This window comes from Oncorhynchus gorbuscha, linkage group LG22 (assembly GCF_021184085.1).
Source record: "Oncorhynchus gorbuscha isolate QuinsamMale2020 ecotype Even-year linkage group LG22, OgorEven_v1.0, whole genome shotgun sequence".
In the NCBI taxonomy this organism is placed as follows: domain Eukaryota; kingdom Metazoa; phylum Chordata; class Actinopteri; order Salmoniformes; family Salmonidae; genus Oncorhynchus; species Oncorhynchus gorbuscha.
In genome coordinates, this window is record NC_060194.1 from 32011862 (window position 1) to 32030250 (window position 18389).

Sequence of the window (18389 nt, forward strand, 5' to 3'; positions counted from 1 at the left end):
GAATGCTACCTGCCCGAATGCATATTGCCAACTGTAAAGCTTGGTGGAGGAGGAATAATGCTCTGGGGTTGTTTTTCATGGTTCGGGCTAGGTCCTTTAGTTCCAGTGAAGGGAAATCTTAACGCTACAGCATACAATGACATTCTAGACGATTCGGTGCTTCCAACTTTGTGGCAACAGTTTGGGGAAGGCCCTTTCCTGTTTCAGTATGACAATTCCCCTGTGCCCAAAGCGAGGACCATACAGAAATTGTTTGTTGAGATCGTGTGTGTTAGAATTTCTTCACTGGCCTGCACAGAGCCCTCACCTCAACTCCATTGGACATTTTTGTGATGAATTGGAATGCCGACTGAGAGCCAGGCCTACTCAGCCAACATCAGTGCCCGACCTCACTAATGCTCTTGTGGCTGAATGGAAGCAAGTCCCCGCAGCAATATTCCAACGTCTATTGGAAAGCCTTCCCAGAAGAGTGGAGGCTGTTATAAAAACAAAAGGGGACCAACTCCATATTAATGCACATGATTTTGGAATGAGATGTTCGACGAGCATACTTTTGGTCATATGTTCAGCCTCCTGCGAATTGAAGGAAAATTATGAAAACAGTGACGAAAGACACATTTTCTTTTTTTCTTGGTCAATTTTTGGGAAGCCTGGCTTCCCTTGGCATCCATGAATACACACCATTGCTTATGTTTCAAAAGGCTCTGCACATAGTCAGCCTCTCAGTTCCATTACATTACACTTAAGTCATTGTTCGAAGGCGTCTTCTGCAGGGGGGAGTTTTGTTAAAAGCCGCCCCGCTCAGTCTGAACATTAACAAACATCACTTGCAGTATGGTTTTGGATGCATAAGGATGTTATCTTTCATATAGACAAAAAAAAAAACATTGTTAAAACCAGTTAAAACAGTGTACAGTAAATATTTATTTTTGCATTTGTGAAATGATTTTGATGTGATATGAAAGTAGAGCGATTTATGTTTCTACACTGAAAAAAATATAAACGCAACATGCAACTGGGAATACAAATATGCATCTGATAGTCACAGATAAAAAAAAAATGTAAAGTAGGGGCGTGGATCAGAAAACCAGTTTAAACCGGGATTTATCCACGAAGAGCATACATCTCCAGCATGCCCAGTGACCATCACAGTTAAGAATTTGTCCACTGAAGTTGGTTACTATGCCAAACTGCAGTCAGGTCAAGACCCTGGAGAGGACGACGAGCAGGCACATGAGTTTCTCCGAGACGGTTTCTGACAGTTTATGCAGAAATTCTTTGGTTGTGCAAACCCACAGTTTTATCAGCTGGTGAAGAAGCCAGATGCGGAGGTCCTTGGCTGGAGTGGGTACATGTGGTCTGCATTTGTGAGGCCAGTTGGACGTACTGACAAATTCTTTAAAATTATGTTGGTGGCAGCTTATGGTAGAGAAATAAACATTCAATTATTTGGCAACAGCTCTAGTGGACATTCCTACAGTCAGCATGCCAATTACACACTCCCTCAAAACTTGAGACATCGGTGGCATTGTGTTGTGTGACAAAACTGCACATTTTAGAGTGGTCTTTTATTGTCCTCAGCATAAGGTGCACCTGTGTAAGGATCATGCTGTTTAATCAGCTTCTTGAAATGCCAAACCTGTTAGGTGGATTGATTAAAGGAGAACTGCTCACTAACAGGGATGTAAACAAATGTGTGCAAAACATTTAAGAGAAATAAGTTGCAAACTATTTTGAAGGCCTTCCATCTCATTTTCTGTCCAGCACATTTCAAGCTGTAGCATTACAGTGCCCTCGTCTACAAGTTTGGTTATTTCTGCAACAGCTGCCTTTACTAGCACATTCATGATTGCAGCTATTTGTGTACTGAAAGAAACAATGTTAGACATTGTTCTTCAAATAAAATCACCCTTGTTACACAAAAACGAATATGCAGTGCTAGTGCCTCTGTGAAATGTTTACAACATATTCAGTTCTGCTATTGTACAGATTGTCAAAGCTTGCAAGCAGCAGTGTTTGTGAGAATTTTTTTAAAGAATAATAATACAAAATATATACACACTACCATTCAAAGGTTTGGAGGTTACTTAGAAATGCCCTTGTATTTTAAAGAAAAGCTCATTTTTTGTTGATTAAAATAACATCAAATTGATCAAATCAAATCAAATTGATTTATATAGCCCTTCGTACATCAGCTGATATCTCAAAGTGCTGTACAGAAACCCAGCCTAAAACCCCAAACAGCAAGCAATGCAGGTGTAGAAGCACGGTGGCTAGGAAAAACTAGGAAGAAACCTGGAGAGGAACCAGGCTATGTGGGGTGGCCAGTCCTCTTCTGGCTGTGCCGGGTGGAGATTATAACAGAACATGGCCAAGATGTTAAAATGTTCATAAATTACCAGCATGGTCGAATAATAATAAGGCAGAACAGTTGAAACTGAAATACAGTGTAGACCTTGTTAATGTTGTAAATGACTATTGTAGCTGGAAACGTCAGATTTATTATAATTTTAAAAGGCTAATTGATCATTAGAAAACCAGTTTTGTTAATTATGTTGACTACAGCTGAAAACTGATTTATTATAATTTTTGTTCTGATTAAAGAAGCAATAAAACGCACCTTCTTTAGACTAGTTGAGTATGTGGAGCATCAGCATTTGTGGGTTTGATTACAGGCAGCAAAATGGCCAGAAACAAAGGATTTTCTTCTGAAACTCATCAGTCTATTCTTGTTCTGAGAAATAAAGGCTATTCCATGCCAAGAAACTGAAGATCTCGTACAATGCTGTGTACTACTCCCTTCACAGAACAGGGCAAGCTGGCTCTAACCAGAATAGAAAGAGGAGTGGGAGGCCCCGGTGCACAACCAAGCAAGAGAACAAGTACAATAGAGTGTCTAGTTTGAGAAACAGACGCCTCACAAGTCCTCAACTGGCAGCTTCATTAAATAGTACCCGCAAAACACCAGTCTCAACATCGACAGTGAAGAGGCGACTCCGGGATGCTGGCCTTCTAGGCAGAGTTGCAAAGAAAAAGCCATATCTCAGACTGGCCAATAAAAAGAAAAGATTAAGATGGGAAAAAGAACACAGACACTGGACAGAGGAACTCTCCCTAGGAGGCCAGCATCCCGGAGACGCCTCTTCACTGTTGATGTTGAGACTGGTGATAAGATACAATACCAGTCAAAAGTTTGGACACCTACTCATTCAAGGGGTTTTCTTTATTTTTACTATTTTCTACATCGCAGAAATATAGTAAAGATATCAAAACTATGAAATAACACATATGGAATCATGTAGTAACCAAAAAAGTGTTAAACAAATCAAAATAGTAGCCACCCTGTGCCTTAATGACAGCTTTGCACACTCTTGGCATTCTCTCAATCAGCTTCACCTGGAATGCTTTTCCAACAGTCTTGAAGGAGTTCATACATATGCTGAGCACTTGTTAGCTGCTTTTCCTTCACTCTGTGGTCCAACTCATCCCAAACCATCTCAATTGGGTTGAGATTGGGTGATTGTGGAGGCCAGGTCATCTGATGCAGTACTCCATCACTCTCCTTCTTTGTCAAATAGCCCTTACACAGCCTGGAGGTGTGTTATAGGTCATTGTCCTGTTGGAAAACAAATGATAGTCCCACTAAGTGCAAGCCGGATGGGATGGTGTGTCGCTGCAGAATGCTGTGGTAGCCATGCTGGTTAAGTGTGCCTTGAATTCTAAATAAATCACGACAGTGTCACCAGCAAAGCACCCCTACACTATCATACCTCCTCCTCCATGCTTCACGGTGGGAACCACACATGCAGAGATCATCCGTTCACCTACAATATGTCTCACAAAGACACTGCGGTTGAACCAAAAAACTCACATTTGGACTTATCAGACCAAAGGACAGATTTCCACCAGTCTAATGTCCATTGCTCATGTTTCTTGGCCCAAGCAAGTCCCTTCTTCTTATTGGTGTCCTTTAGTAGTGCTTTCTTTGCAGCAATTTGACCACAAAGGCCTGATTCACTCAGTCTCCTCTGAACAGTTGATGTTGAGATGTGTCTGTTACTTGAACTCTGTGAAGCATATATTTGGGCTGCAATCTGAGATGCAGTTAACTCTAATGAATGTATCCTCTGCAGCAGAGGTAGCTCTGGGTCTTCCTTTCCTGTCCTCATGAGAGCCAGTTTCATCATAGCGCTTGATGGTTTTTGCGACTGCACTTGAAGAAACTTTCAAAGTTCTTGAAGTTTTCCGGTTCGACTGACCTTCATGTCTTAAAGTAATGATGGACTGTCATTTCTCTTTGCTTATTTGAGCTGTTCGTGCCATAATATGGACTTGGTCTTTTACCAAATTGGGTTATCTTCTGTATAGCACCCCTATGTCCTTATATTGTGATATTTCTGTGAAATCAGTCAGGACAGCTACTTGTAAAATTATTTCTGAAAATACAAACAAGACACTTATTTTTGTCTGCAGAATAAATTTATTCACAAAAATGAATTAAAAACAGAAAATGCATTGGTTTTAGGAATTGGTACAAATAATGACATCTCTAGCCGTTGCTCATAAGAAGTTATACAATTTTCTTGCTCACAATACCTATGGTTATGCATGAGATGTGATACCTGAGATTGACATACTTGGGTGTAAATTTACAACTCTTTGTAGATTGAAACCAAGTTAAAATGGCAAGTTAGTTTAATAGGTTGAAAATAGCAACAAATAAGGAGGACATTTACAGATGGAGGGGAGGGGGGAGTCTGCGGAGGATCAGTTTTCTGAGTAGCCCTGAATATTAGTGGGACGGGGTTCTAGGCCCAGGCTGAATAATACAGGCAGTATGGAAAATATAACTATATATAAATGATACGTTTGTATACTAACCATCCAGACAGAGTCAATGACTATAACATTTACTGGCTTTTATGTCCACCTCTTTCTCTTTATTGTACTTCATATCCTCTCTCTTTTTTTTTCTCCCTTTCACTGCCCTCTTTCTCTCTCCCTCTCTTGATTCCCATGGCAACAGCTTCATCAAAACACATACTGACTGGACTGTTTTTCATCATGTCTTTCACTCCCCCCTCATCCACATCTCTCCTCCTCTCCCTCACCCCCCCACTCTGTGCCTCCTTTTTGCCTGTGCCCTCATCTTCCCCATCCTCATTCCACCCTCGTTCTGTCTTGCTGACTTTGTCATGCTCTGGCTTTCCTTCCATCTTTCTCTCCTTATCTTGCTGTCCCAAAGTCCTGTGTACCTTTCCCTTTCCACTGTCTCTGTCTGTCTCTCTCCTCTCCCTCTGGTGCTGCTGTTGTCTGAGGTTCAGTGCAGTTATTCGGCAGTGATGGGGCTTGGGTGGTACCACTGGCACTGATCTTGCTTGATACACTTTAGGGGGTGTTTGTTGTTTAGACACGACCAGCACTCTCCCCACCCCTTTTTCAGACCCCACTTTACTATCCATCGCTTTGTTTTCTCCCTCATATTTTTTGTTGTTGTTTATCTGGATCTCTTTCAGTTCTTCTTCTCTTTCCTCTATTGTTGGTGTCTTTAGTTGATCTTTCATCTCTCCTTTCTTCTCATCTGTCTCCCATTGGACCACACGTATACTATCTCCTTCTTCCTCCCAGATTACATCTCCCACTTCAATCTCTTTCTCTCCCTCCTCATATCCCTCTCCCACAACATCCTTTATAAGATCTATATCTCTTTGTCTTCTCTCTAAAACGTGCTGTGCCTCTAGATCCTGTTTCTCATTATAAATCAACATCTTTTCTACCCTCTCTTCAGCTGCCTCTTCCTCAGTCTCTCCCATGGTATCCACACCTTCCACCCTCTCTTCAGCTGCGTCTTCCTCAGTCTCCCCCATGGTATCCACTCCTTCAGCTGCCTCTTCCTCAGTCTCTCCCATGGTATCCACTCCTTCAGCTGCCTCTTCCTCAGTCTCTCCCATGGTATCCACACCTTCCACCCTCTCTTCAGCTGCGTCTTCCTCAGTCTCCCCCATGGTATCCACTCCTTCAGCTGCCTCTTCCTCAGTTTCTCCCATGGTATCCACTCCTTCAGCTGTCTCTTCCTCAGTCTCTCCCATGGTATCCACACCTTCCACCCTCTCTTCAGCTGCGTCTTCCTCAGTCTCTCCCATGGTATCCACTCCTTCAGCTGCCTCTTCCTCAGTCTCTCCCATGGTATCCACTCCTTCAGCTGCGTCTTCCTCAGTCTCTCCCATGGGATCCACTCCTTCAGCTGCCTCTTCCTCAGTCTCTCCCATGGTATCCACTCCTTCAGCTGCCTCTTCCTCAGTCTCTCCCATGGTATCCACTCCTTCAGCTGCCTCTTCCTCAGTCTCTCCCATGGTATCCACTCCTTCAGCTGCCTCTTCCTCAGTCTCTCCCATGGGATCCACTCCTTCCACCGCTTTCTTCGCCTCTTCTTTTGCACTCATCTCTTCACTTGCCTTACTCTCATTTATCTCTTTCATGATCTCTTTCTGTTGTACTCCAATCATCTCTCCATCTTCTTTGGTTTCTATCACCTCCTCTATAAATGTACTTCCCTCAGTCTTTCCTTCCCTATCCTTACACTCTCCACTTTCCATCATGTCATCCCTCACTACTATGCTCATCATCTCTTCATAAATGAGCTCTTCCTGCTTTGTGTCCTCTTCTCCTACTTCCCTTTCATCACCTGCTATCCTGTCATCCTCTTCTTCAATCATTCCTCCTTGTTCCTTCTCCTCCACTCCCACCCTAACCCCCACATAATTTTCTTCAGTTTTTTCCAATTCCTTTAATACCTCTCTCTCCTCTCTTTTGCCCATATCTCCCTCGCTCTCACATGCTGTTTCTTCTCCCTCTTGTTTGTCCCATCCTCCCCCGTTTCTATCATCTCTTTCCTCCATCACTTCCTCTACCTTCTTCTCCTCTCCAGCTCTCTCCCTCTTAGCACTTTTTTCAGGATGCTCTTTTACATCCCCAGCTGAATCTCTAGAAACCTCCTCTGATCGCTCATTGACTATGTTCTCTGGCTCTTCAGCACAGGAAACAGTAAGAGAGGCCGCGAGTAAATGCTCTTGTGGGTTTTCTGCATCGGCTTCGCTCACTGTATCACCATGATAACCCTCTGAAATCACACCTTCTTCAGGACATTGACTCTTCAGGACCTCTTCCTCGTCTTTGAGCTTCAGATGAACTCCAGTGGTCTGCAGTGAGGCCTCCTCACAGTCAGTTGATGCGGATGCTGAAGCGTGGCTCTTCTCAATGTGATCTGGAGTTTCCTCTTCCTCCATGATGCTGGTTTCAACCAAGTGACAACGTTCTTCTATGTCAGTGCTGCAAAGTGAAGGCGATCTATGATGACAAGTAACATTTATCAAGTACATTTATCCTGATCTGCTGTTCTTCACTTTATAAATAACCTGCCTCTGCTTACCTTTCTGTGCAAGTATTGGTCAGGGTGTCTGCCTGGTTTTTCTCCTGGTTGCCTCGATCCTGTTCTGCATCCTCCTCCTCCACCAGTTTCATCGCTTCCAGACTATTCTTTTCTTCAGCTTTGCTATACCTCAAAACCTCCACTGAGTGGTGACAGCAGTCAGGGGAATCAATGTCCAAGTGCTCAGGGGGAATTCTGGCCTCAGAACTAGAAATTGGTCCGTCATCAGAGGCACCGTCCAGTGGTTGTGAGGGCACAGGGGCTGGGGACAAACTGTTCTCCAAGTCAGTCTGAGGTCCACTCCATGTCAGTCTGTTGAACACCAAACTAGATGGTAGACTTTTACAGAACATGTCATCATCATCCTCCTCATCTTCTTTGTCATAATCATCACCTTCTTCATCCTCCTCTTCTTCTTCAGAGGAGGAGGAAGACAGAGCAGGCAGGAAGGGCCGGGACATGTAAGGCAGACTCATTGACTTGTTGGCTCGCCCATACTGATCTATGCTTAGAGGCCTGTGTATGGGCGTTTGTGTCTGTATTTGTGTCTGTGTGTCTACAGGTGGCTGTGTGACAGGGTCTGGTCTGTCATGTGAGAGTCCTGGGGATCTATGCTCCACCTCGTCTTCATACTCATCACCCCCATGATGAGGCTCCACTGAGAACTCTTGGAACATCTGGGAGGAGAGAGGACGGAAAAGAGAGGTTAGGATCATAACTAAATGATTAAACACACAGACACACAAAAAGAAACAGACAGACACAGACACATACACACCTGGCTGGAGACACTGCTGTCCATAAGGTCAAGGAATCCAAAAGTATCCTGAAAGTCCAGTGGACAGTCCTGGTCTTGTTCATCGTCCTCCTCCATCAGAGGAAATGGCAAATCTATGGCAACTACTTCATTTCTGACACCTGACATATCTGGGGCATCCAGGGCAGTCTGCACAGATCCTTTCATATCTGAGGAGTAAAGGCAAATGTTACAGATTGACACAAATTTCCTATCCAAGTGAATTTCACTCCAACCGGTATCTATAAACCTACTACCATGACTATTGTACTTCCCTTATTACGCAAATTATGTTTATTTAAACACATAAATGATTAGACATACCCATGTATTCTCCCTCATCGTTGTCATGGTTTTCTGCATCCCCTTCTCCACCCTCACCCTGAACCAGAATCTCTTCAATGCTTTCTTCTGATGGCTTAGATACACAGTCCCCATTCACTTCCTCTTCTCTCTCCTCTTCTCCTCTTCCCCATTTTTCTTCAACTTTATCTTCCTCTGCCTCACCTCTCCTCTCCCCTGTTACCTCCTCATCTCTTCTCTTGCCTAGGTCAGTCTTGTCCTCCCTCTTAACTTCTACTCGGATGTGCCTTTCCCCTTCCCCTCCCTCCTGTCTGTCACCCTCCCTTGCCTCCTGTCTGTGACCCTCCCTTGCCTTCTGTCTCTCCCCCTCCCTTCCCTTCCGTCTGTCACCCTCCCCGCCCTCTCCTTTATCTCCACTCTCCTGTCCTCCTCTGTGGTTGCCCCTGTCCGCTCCACCCCCCTGCAGCACCCCAAAGGCCAGGCCTGATGTGATGTGAAGGGGTACTGTGACCGAGAAAGGTCCGGAGATGTGGATCCCTGCCCGCCGGTCGGCTTTGCTGGAGAGTCCTGGGGATCTGGATGGGGGTTGCAGAGCCTCAGTGCTGTTGCCCCCACCACAGTGACTGTCCAGTCGACTGTATATGCCCTGTGTTCCGCCGCCCCCGCTCACTACACTCACACTAGCCCCCTGTCCCCTCCGGTAGGTCACAGCATACCCGCTGCCCATATCACCACCACTACTGGATGCCCCTCCCTCCGCAACCCCCTGGGTACAGGGAGAGGGCTGAGCCAAGGGGGACATCACAGTGGAAGGGGGTCGTTGTCTGGAACCTGAGAGGTATTGTAAACATTCACATTAGTCTACACAAAACTGTCATAATTGTAAGACTATAGTACTACTGAACACAGAAAATAAATGATTCCTTAGCCTTACCAGTATGCATTCATTTAATTACTATAAAAACATATTCACCAACATCTATACAATAAGATAAAGACTGGGTAAACAAGTAAGAAGATGCACCTTCTTGCGGATAGGGCACAGAGCTCAGGGAATCCATGCTCTTCGCTGGCCTCAAGACAGTTCTCTCTTTTTCTACAGATGGAAGGATGATTGTCAAACTCAAAATAATCATTATTACCATTGCAAAGCCATGCATTGAATTAAAGATAACATCAGTGTGTCACTCACCTTTGGCCGAGTTCTTGTTCCTCCGTCTCGGATCATGGAGTCTGCCTCCTAAATTGAAGATGGACTTCCACTTCCTGCCCTTAAGAGATCCCTTCCTCCTGAAGTAGAGAATGTTACTTCTGTTACTCTGGCCAGGATTTTTCTACACCACGTGACCTGGCCATGTAGGAAAAACTATATGCCCTAATACTAACCTATCTATTACCATTACGAACACTAAACCTCTTCCAACCTCAACCACTATACTGCTACTATCTTGATGATAAATTAGCATAAACTGGCCATGTTTTTGTTTTTTTGTGTGAATTTGCTTACTTGTCTGTCCCGTCTATGATGGCGTGGTAGGAACGCATGGCAGGGGGACCGTCCCCTGGGCTGATGTTGCCTAACTGGAATGGAATGGCCCGGAAGAAAGGTTCCTCTGGATTGTGTATAGAGGGAGATGGCAGTGACTTCCGGCGCTCCGTAATACCTTTAATAAGGAGGTGAAGAAGAGAGGGAGGAGATATGAGTGCTGTGAGTGAGTATCTATTCTCTATGGCTGAGAAAGAGAGAGACAGGGAGAGAAAAAGAGAGAGAGGAAAAGTGATGTACCTGAATCAGGAAACAGCTGGGGCACGTGGGTGAGGATGAATTCCACCACAATAGACTGGACCCTCACCTCCATAAAGGCTGCTGTACCGTTAAACCCTGACGCCTCAATGTCCTTTGACCTGCAAACAAACTCAGAGGATTAAACAACATTGAACAATGCAAACACCCTGTTTTAACTATATCTTCACTTCTTTCTCTCTCATGTACACTACCATTCAAAGCTTTGGGGTCACTTAGAAATGTCCTTGTTTTCCATGAAAACATACATGAAATGAGTTGCAAAATGAATAGAAAATATAGACAAGACAATATTATAAATAATGACAAGATTATAAATTGACAAGATTATAAATAATGATTTTTAATTGAAATAATAATTGTGTACTTCAAACTTTGCTTTCGTCAAAGAATCCTCCCTTTGCAGCAATTACAGCCTTGCAGACCTTTGGCATTCTAGTTGTCAATTTGTTCAGGTAAACTGAAGAGATTTCACCCCATGCTTCCTGAAGCACCTTCCACAAGTTGGATTGGCTTGATGGGCACTTCTTACGTACCATACGGTCAAGCTGCTCTTACAGCTCAATTGGGTTGAGATCCGGTGACTGTGCTGGCCACTCCATTATAGACAGAATACCAGCTGACTGCTTCTTCCCTAAATAGTTCTTGCATAGTTTGGAGCTGTGCTTTGTCCTGTTGTAAAAGGAAATTGGCTCCAATTAAGCGCCGTCCACAGGGTATGGCATGGCGTTGCAAAATGGAGTGATAGCCTTCCTTCTTCAAGATCCCTTTTACCCTGTACAAATCTCCCACTTTACCACCAACAAAGCACCCCCAGACTATCACATTGCCTCCACCATGCTTGACAGATGCCGTCAGCATCTTTTCATTATTTCTGCATCTCCCGAATATCCTTCGTTGTGGTCCGAACACCTCAAACTTAGACTTGTCTGTCCATAACACTTTTTTACAATATTCCTCTGTCCAGTGTCTGTGTTCTTTCGCCCATCTTAATCTTTTCTTTTTATTGGCCAGTCTGAGATATGGCTTTTTCTTTGCAACTCTGCCTAGAAGGCCAGCATCCCGGAGTCGCCTCTTCACTGTTGACGTGGAGACTGGTGTTTTGCGGGTACTATTTAATGAAGCTGCAGGTTGAGGACTTGTGAGGTGTCTGTTTCTCAAACTAGACACTCTAATGTACTTGTCCTCTTGCTCAGTTGTGCACCAGGGCCTCCCATTCCTCTTTCTATTCTGGTTAGAGCCAGTTTGCGCTGTTCTGTGAAGGGATTAGTACACAGCGTTGTACCAGATCTTCAGTTTCTTTGCAATTTCTCACATGGAATAGCCTTCATTTCTCAGAACAAGAATAGACTGACGAGTTTCAGAAGAAAGGACTTTGTTTCTGGCCATTTTGCGCCTGTAATCGAACCCACAAATGCTGATTCTTCAGATACTCAACAAGCCTAAAGGCCAGTTTTATTGCTTCTTTAATCAGAACAACAGTTTTCAGCTGTGCTAACATAATTGCAAAAGGGTTTTCTAATCATCAATTAGTCTTTTAAAATGATAAACTTGGATTAGCTAACGTAACGTGCCATTGGAACACAGGAGTGATGGTTGCTGATAATGGGCCTGTTCTCCTATGTAGATATTCCATAAAAAATATTCTGTTTCCAGCTACAATAGTCATTTACAACATTAACAATGTCTATACTGTATTTCTGATCAATGTTATGTTATTTTAATGGACAAAAAAACATGCTTTCTTTCAAAAACAATGACATTTCTAAGTGACCCCAAACTTTTGAACGGTAGTGTACACACAAACCCACACACCTGAGAAGGTTCGGAGCCCAAACAATGGCGAGGTTCCGGGAATGCATATTGGTGTGTGAGGAGTGAGAAGCCATCTTGACAAGGTGGCGCATCAGGAACTCCAGAGTTCTGAGAAACCAGTGAGAGGGAGAAGGGGCAGAAAGAGATGGAAGTGGGATAGTTAATTTAAAAACTGTTTAAAAACATTTGAAACTGTTTGAGAATAACTATGCATGGCTAGAAAAGCCGTGCACAGCCTGAAATATACTAGTAAGTTCAAGAGATATGGTATGAAGCAGAATTTACCTCTAGTTATAAACAGACGGTTGCAGGCCATGTAATATATGAAAACATACAGCAGTCATTTACACTTTCTATATCTATAGTGAAAGAGATAGTTAAATAGTAGACGTTTACTTGTAATGGGGAGCAGGTAACTCTTTCAGCACATCCTTAATCTTAACCAGCCTCTCCTCCTCCAACTGAATCGCCACAGCTTCCTAATGGGTAAAGAGGTGTGAGGTTGATTTACTAAAAGGCATATGCCATCTTTATGCTGGGTCCAATTTAGTAGGTATGAAATGGGAGTAAATGTTTTCTAATCCGAACTTAATAAAACAAGAATTATCCATTTCAAAACGCTTTCTCCTTTTTGTTCTTAATGAACGCAACCCTGGTGTCTGTCCATGTCTCTGAATAACTATCAAGACAGGTACTCACAGCATATTTGTCATAGAGCTGGTATGTGAGGAGGGGATTGGGTAACTCTCTGAAGTAGGCCTTGCAGACAGAGCTGACACAGTGAATGTCCTGCAGGTACACATCCTTATTGAGATCCGGGGTCCCCTCACTGTCAAACTCACCCCTGTTTGGAGACAAACACAACATTTCACTGCTGTACACAGGCACACAAACGCAAGCACACAAACTCACACACCCCACGTACCTTAGTTTCTGTGTGTTGGATGACACCCCAGATAGCCTGTAGATCCCATCTACCACCCCATGCTCCTCAATGAATTCACTGCAGCTTCGCAGCACCTGGGGAACTGAGAGGGAGACAAGACCATGGTATTCAAGCTAATATTTAACATATTCTAGTCAATTGTCTGGGGAAACTTGGGACTTACTCTCCTGACAGGTAGTGGACAAGTGGTCCAACAGGTCACAGCCAAACACCTTCTCATTGTTCCCTCCTTTTCTCCGGAGTCTCCGCATCTCTTCTTTTCTCCTGCCTCAACCTCTCACACATCCAGCCCTGTGTGTTTGTGTGTCTGATATATGTATTTTCTGTATAACTTGGTTAATGGTAACGTGACCATGAGGTGCTCATATACATTTACAATATACTGTTAATATGCAACAATTTGTTTTCTTCATTGCATTTTATTAAGTGTTATTGTTCCACTCTGTGATGTGCAGTGCTATATACTGTGATATAATGAGCTGTGTTTTAAGGCATTGTGCTAGGTCATGCTGTCTTTGTGGCACTCTGCAAAGTAAGAAACCAGCTAAATCATCTTCTCAATATACGTACACCAACACAACACTTAATGTGATCATTTGTGAGCATCGCTCACAATCTACAGAATGCATCAGTCTTCACTTCCCCTTAATGTCTTCTTCACAAAATAAACAGGCCACACCCTTTACCCCAATACTCCTAGACTCCCTCTCAGTGCTGTGATTTGGGGAGACTTTAAAGTAAATAACGCCTAGTCTTCCTATGCTAATGGAACACTGACACCCCTAACCCCGGCTCTGGCTGTTCTCCGTGACCGATAAAGGCCTTCTCCTCCCTGCCTCTCGCAGCCATTGTGGCCCTCTCACTGCAGCGGAAGTCAATTGAATTGTATGTCGTTCTGACTGCAGGCCTGTCGAAGAACATGAAGCCTCTGTGTCTGACCCCACCTCTCCATCCCCCTGACCCCTACCATTCCACCCCTAACACACTGTCACTGCTACTCCTCTCAAGTTTCTGGTGACATTGAGGTAAAAACAAGAATAAAAAAGCATAATAAAAAGTTTACTGTTCCTACCTTCACTCTGCACCGGCACAACCAAGCAGCAGCAAGCAATGACGCAAGAAACCACTAAACTTCCCCTGTCGACTTCCTGAGTCTCTTTCTCGCTCGCGTTCTCTTTCTGTAGATCTCCTCCATTAGCTCTGCCTCTGTTGATTGGTAAATCAATGAAAGAGTAAATCATTCAAACTACCAATCTATTTCTCTTATCTAATGATCTTTGATTCAGATTACCAGTTTTATTCAGAAACAGTGGTCAGTTTAGACAATGCAAAATGTTTCAGTATAAACACATATAGCCTATTACACTGAAACATATTTTATTGCCTCATTTTGAGATGACATACAGTAACTCACCATTTTAAGGCAGCAGAGTAACTTCCAAATCTAACTGAAAATCAAGTTGAATTGAGTTATTAACCTGACCTAATATGAGACTGTCCCTTGTGGCAAGACGTGACATTCCAGATAGTCAGACACTACCTAGACAATACAGACTAAATTACTCCTACATATTATTCATCTAAAAGCAGATGGACTATTTCATTAAATACATTTTATTGAAAATAACATGTTTTTTTTACAGTTAGTACAAAATAGTACAAAATACATTGTTACCAGTTGTAAATTAGTTGTTTAAAATAAAAGTGAAGAGCCATCAACAGTCAAACATCAGAACCAATTCACAAATCAATGAGGAAAAGCTTGTCAAATTGTCTCAAAACAAAGTTCCAGAAAAACTATGTAACTATGAACTATTTGTTCCATCTGGTCTGAGACAACATTAAACTTGTGTGTGGATCCCCAGGGTATGCGGGTGCCACGTATTGAGACACTGGACTCTCTCCTATGTGAGTTCTTTGATGTGACTTCATACCAGAGCGCTGAGTGAAGCATTTCCCACACTGTGTGCACTTGTAGGGCTTCTCTCCGCTGTGGACCACAGCATGTCTGATCAGGTTGCATTGCTTGGTAAAACTCCTGCCACACTGTTCGCAGGTGTACGGTTTCTCTCCGGTGTGACTTCGGAGGTGTTCTTTTAGCTGCCAGAAACGCGGGAAGCTCTTCCCACAGAAGGTGCAGCTGAAACGCCTCTCGGTGGTGCCGCCCGACCTCCACTGACTCCTCATTCTCTTCACCATGTTAAAACTACTGCGACTCAGGCTGTATCCAGAGAAGGTGGAGGTGGTGGCCATGTTTGACCCTGTCATGCACTCACTCAATCTCACTGTTGCTTCTGAAGCCCTGTACTGATGCTGCCTTGGCTGTAGAGCTAAACTATTTCCTTCATTATTTGAGTTCAGCGTCTCGCTACTCTGTCCCTCTGGCATCTGTTGTCTAGTCTCATCAGCCGATGTTCTGACATGTCCTTTCCTGTGTTTTTCTGCACTGAACATGTTAGCATGTGGTTTTCCTATAGAAGAGTGAAGTGATGGCGCTACATCATCTGTCATAGTAGGAACAGATGACAGTCCACTATGAGATGGGTAAATTGAGATATTCTGAGAGTACTTTTCTGTGGAATGAAAGGAGAAATCTGGGTGGCCATCAGGGTCAGTGTCTCTGCCTGGATCCACAGAGGTCCACAACTGCCCATCAGACTCATCCATGACAAACTGGTCAGGTCCTGCCAGGTTTGTGGTCTGATCCAGCTCCTCCTCTTTCACCATCACTAGGTCTAGTGAGTTCTCGTCTGGCCGGTGCTGCTCTATACTGAACACCTCTGTAGATGCGAGCCGGGGTGTTCCTGGTTCCTCTGGACGATCAGAATTTGGGTAATGTTCCACTGAATCTCTGGGAGATATATTGGGTTGAGTGATGAAGTCCTCATCACAGTGCCGTTGCTCAAAGGATGGTGGTTTCCCAGGCTTGGAACCAGAATCTAAAGATTTGGGGATCAACATAAAATAAACATTACAAAAGACCCTTAACAGTTGCAAAACATGACTGCTTTAGAACTGACTGTGTCCGTGCGCTACATATGCCAGAACATAAAACACCAATGTAATTTGGAACTTGCATACCACTACACCCACACGGTCTTCCATAGACAGACAGAGCAGTACCCCTTATGGTCACACCCACCCTTTCCAGTGATCCTGAGCTCTTCCTGAGGGTCAGTCTTCCACACGTCCTCTGCTGTCTCCTCATCTTTGATCAGTATGGGTTCAGTCTCCACTCTCTGCTCCACATCTGTAGGCTGTAACAGGGAACTGCAATTATTCCTCTGGGCACACACCATGTCTAACACTTTTCATAAAAGGTGATTTATCACACCTGGCACGGAGAGTCCTCTCTGCCTCTCCACTGTGAGCTATTCCTTTCTTTGTTCAAAACAATCTTGACAGGATATGACAATCTTTCTGTTGACATGGGGTAAAGAACTGGAAAATAATTGTATTCAGTGAAATATTAGGGTTATTCACACATTTGGGATTTTCTTCAGTTGTTCATGCAATCAAATTACTACCTTTTCTCCTATCTCGTCCTTGTGTCTTCTTCAGCTCACTCTCCATCATTCGACACTTTCTTTTCAGTACATCAATATCTCGTTGGCTTTGGGTCATTTCCAAACGTATAACTGCACAGCTATCATCTACACGATTGTTTATTTCTGCTACAGCGGCTTTAGCTAATACCTCCATAATCGATACCAACTGCGACTGAAAACTGCAGCTGGCCATCTTGTAAAACCCAAATTACAGATTTGTATTATCTGTTTGAAGTCAATAGTCTACAATTTCCAAGCTAATTTGCATAAACAATCCGTAGACCTTGATAAATAGCAACAATGTACGGAGTGGGAGATCCGTGCGCAATTTCAATCGCACTTCCGTTCAACTCGTGACGTAAATATTTATTACCGTAAATATGAGACTGCAATAGCCTTACAAAATTGGTAGAATTAGCACTGGCAAGGCAGGTATACTGATCAATAATATAGTGGATGCCAGGCCCAGACGATCCTGCAGGTAAAGAAGCCGGATGTCCAGGGCGGGCATCCTTAAACTCAGTCTGCGGTTGTGAGCCGGTCAGACGTAATGCCAAGTTCTCTAAAACAATGTTGGAGGTGGCTTACGGTGGAGAAATTAACATAAAATTATCTGACAATAGCTCCGTTGGACATTCCTGCAGTCAGAATGACAATTGCATACTCCCTCAAAACTTGAGACATCTGTCACATTGTGTTATGTGACAAAACTGGACAATTTAGAGAGGCCTTTTATTATCCCCAGCACAAGGTGCACAACTGTTCTGCCTGCGGCTATGGAACCTTGACCTGTTCACCGGACGTGCTACCTGTCCCAGACCTGCTGTTTTCAACTCTCTAGAGACAGCAGGAGCCGTAGAGCTACTCTTAATGATCGGCTATGAAAAGCCAACTGACATTTACTCCTGAGGTGCTGACTTGCTGCACCCTCGACAACTACTGTGATTATTATTATTTGACCATGCTGGTCATTTATGAACATTTGAACATCCTGGCCATGTTCTGTTATAATCTCCACCCAGCACAGCCAGAAGATGACTGGCCACCACTCATAGCCTGGTTCCTCTCTAGGTTTCTTCCTAGGTTTTGGCCTTTCTATGGAGTTTTTCCTAGCCACCGTGCTTCTACACCTGCATTGCTTGCTGTTTGGGTTTTTAGGCTGGGTTTCTGTACAGCACTTTGAGATATCGGCTGATGTAAGAAGGGCTATATAAATAAATTTGATTTGATGTGTAATGATCATGCTGTTTAATCAGCTTCTTGATATGCTACACCTGTCAAGTGGATGGATTAACTTGGCAAACGAGAAATGGAAACTAACAGGGATGTAAACAAATTTGTGCCAAAAATTTGAGAGAAATAAGCTTTTTGTGCATATGGAACATTTCAGGGATCTTTTATTTCAGCTCATGAAATATGGGACTAACAATACACATTGTGCTTATATTTTTGTTCAGTATACAGTTGAAGTTGGAAGTTTACATACACTTAGGTTGGAGTCATTCAAACTCGTTTTTCAACCACACCACACATTTCTTGTTAACAAACTATAGTTTTGGCAAGTCGTTTAGGACATTACTTTGTGTATGACACAAGTCATTTTTCCAACAATTGTTTACATACAGATTATTTAACTTATAATTCACTGTATCACAATTCCAGTGGGTCAGAAGTTTACATACACTAAGTTGACTGTGCCTTTAAACAGCTTGGAAAATTCCAGAAAATTATGTCATGGCTTTAGAAGC

General features: G+C 43.4%; 2 protein-coding genes across 7 annotated transcripts; both read right to left on the reverse strand.

Annotated features, from left to right (window-relative positions):
* Positions 1-4463: 4463 nt before the first annotated feature.
* LOC124009797 (titin-like) lies at positions 4464-14284 on the reverse strand. 5 transcript variants are annotated; one of them, XM_046321971.1, is made up of 14 exons: positions 14166-14284; positions 13257-13618; positions 13073-13175; positions 12847-12991; positions 12544-12626; positions 12148-12255; positions 10315-10433; positions 10036-10192; positions 9721-9818; positions 9553-9624; positions 8550-9359; positions 8208-8395; positions 7430-8106; positions 4464-7347 (listed from the first exon to the last, which is right to left on the reverse strand). In XM_046321971.1, the coding sequence occupies exons 2-14, from the start codon at positions 13342-13344 to the stop codon at positions 4941-4943; spliced, it is 5055 nt and encodes a 1684-aa protein (XP_046177927.1). In that variant the 5' UTR covers positions 13345-13618; positions 14166-14284; the 3' UTR covers positions 4464-4940. The 5 variants fall into 5 exon arrangements, with proteins under 5 accessions (XP_046177927.1, XP_046177929.1, XP_046177930.1 ...); XM_046321973.1 differs by lacking the exon at positions 14166-14284 and having other exon boundaries at positions 4464-6338; positions 6381-7347; positions 13257-13974; XM_046321974.1 differs by lacking the exon at positions 14166-14284 and having other exon boundaries at positions 4464-5792; positions 5931-7347; positions 13257-13973.
* Positions 14285-14670: 386 nt separating this feature from the next.
* On the reverse strand, positions 14671-17266 carry LOC124009175 (zinc finger and SCAN domain-containing protein 2-like). Of its 2 annotated transcripts, none has more exons than XM_046320735.1 (4): positions 16621-17266; positions 16428-16513; positions 16236-16350; positions 14671-16032 (listed from the first exon to the last, which is right to left on the reverse strand). In XM_046320735.1, exons 1-4 carry the CDS (start codon positions 16832-16834, stop codon positions 14906-14908), a joined length of 1542 nt encoding a protein of 513 aa, XP_046176691.1. In that variant the 5' UTR covers positions 16835-17266; the 3' UTR covers positions 14671-14905. The 2 variants fall into 2 exon arrangements, with proteins under 2 accessions (XP_046176691.1, XP_046176690.1); XM_046320734.1 differs by having other exon boundaries at positions 16428-16534; positions 16621-17263.
* Positions 17267-18389: the final 1123 nt, after the last annotated feature.

Coding starts and splice junctions, on each gene's coding strand:
- LOC124009797 (XM_046321971.1), bottom strand. CDS start 13,344: ATGCGGAGACTCCGGAGAAAAGGAGGGAACAATGAGAAGGTGTTTGGC. Junction 12,627..12,846: donor AGCTCTATGACAAATATGCT/GTGAGTACCTGT, acceptor TTTACCCATTAG/GAAGCTGTGGCGATTCAGTT. Junction 8,107..8,207: donor ACAGCAGTGTCTCCAGCCAG/GTGTGTATGTGT, acceptor CTCTCCTCCCAG/ATGTTCCAAGAGTTCTCAGT.
- LOC124009175 (XM_046320734.1), bottom strand. CDS start 16,834: ATGGCCAGCTGCAGTTTTCAGTCGCAGTTGGTATCGATTATGGAGGTA. Junction 16,351..16,427: donor GAGAGGACTCTCCGTGCCAG/GTGTGATAAATC, acceptor TCCCTGTTACAG/CCTACAGATGTGGAGCAGAG. Junction 16,033..16,235: donor GCTCAGGATCACTGGAAAGG/GTGGGTGTGACC, acceptor CCAAATCTTTAG/ATTCTGGTTCCAAGCCTGGG.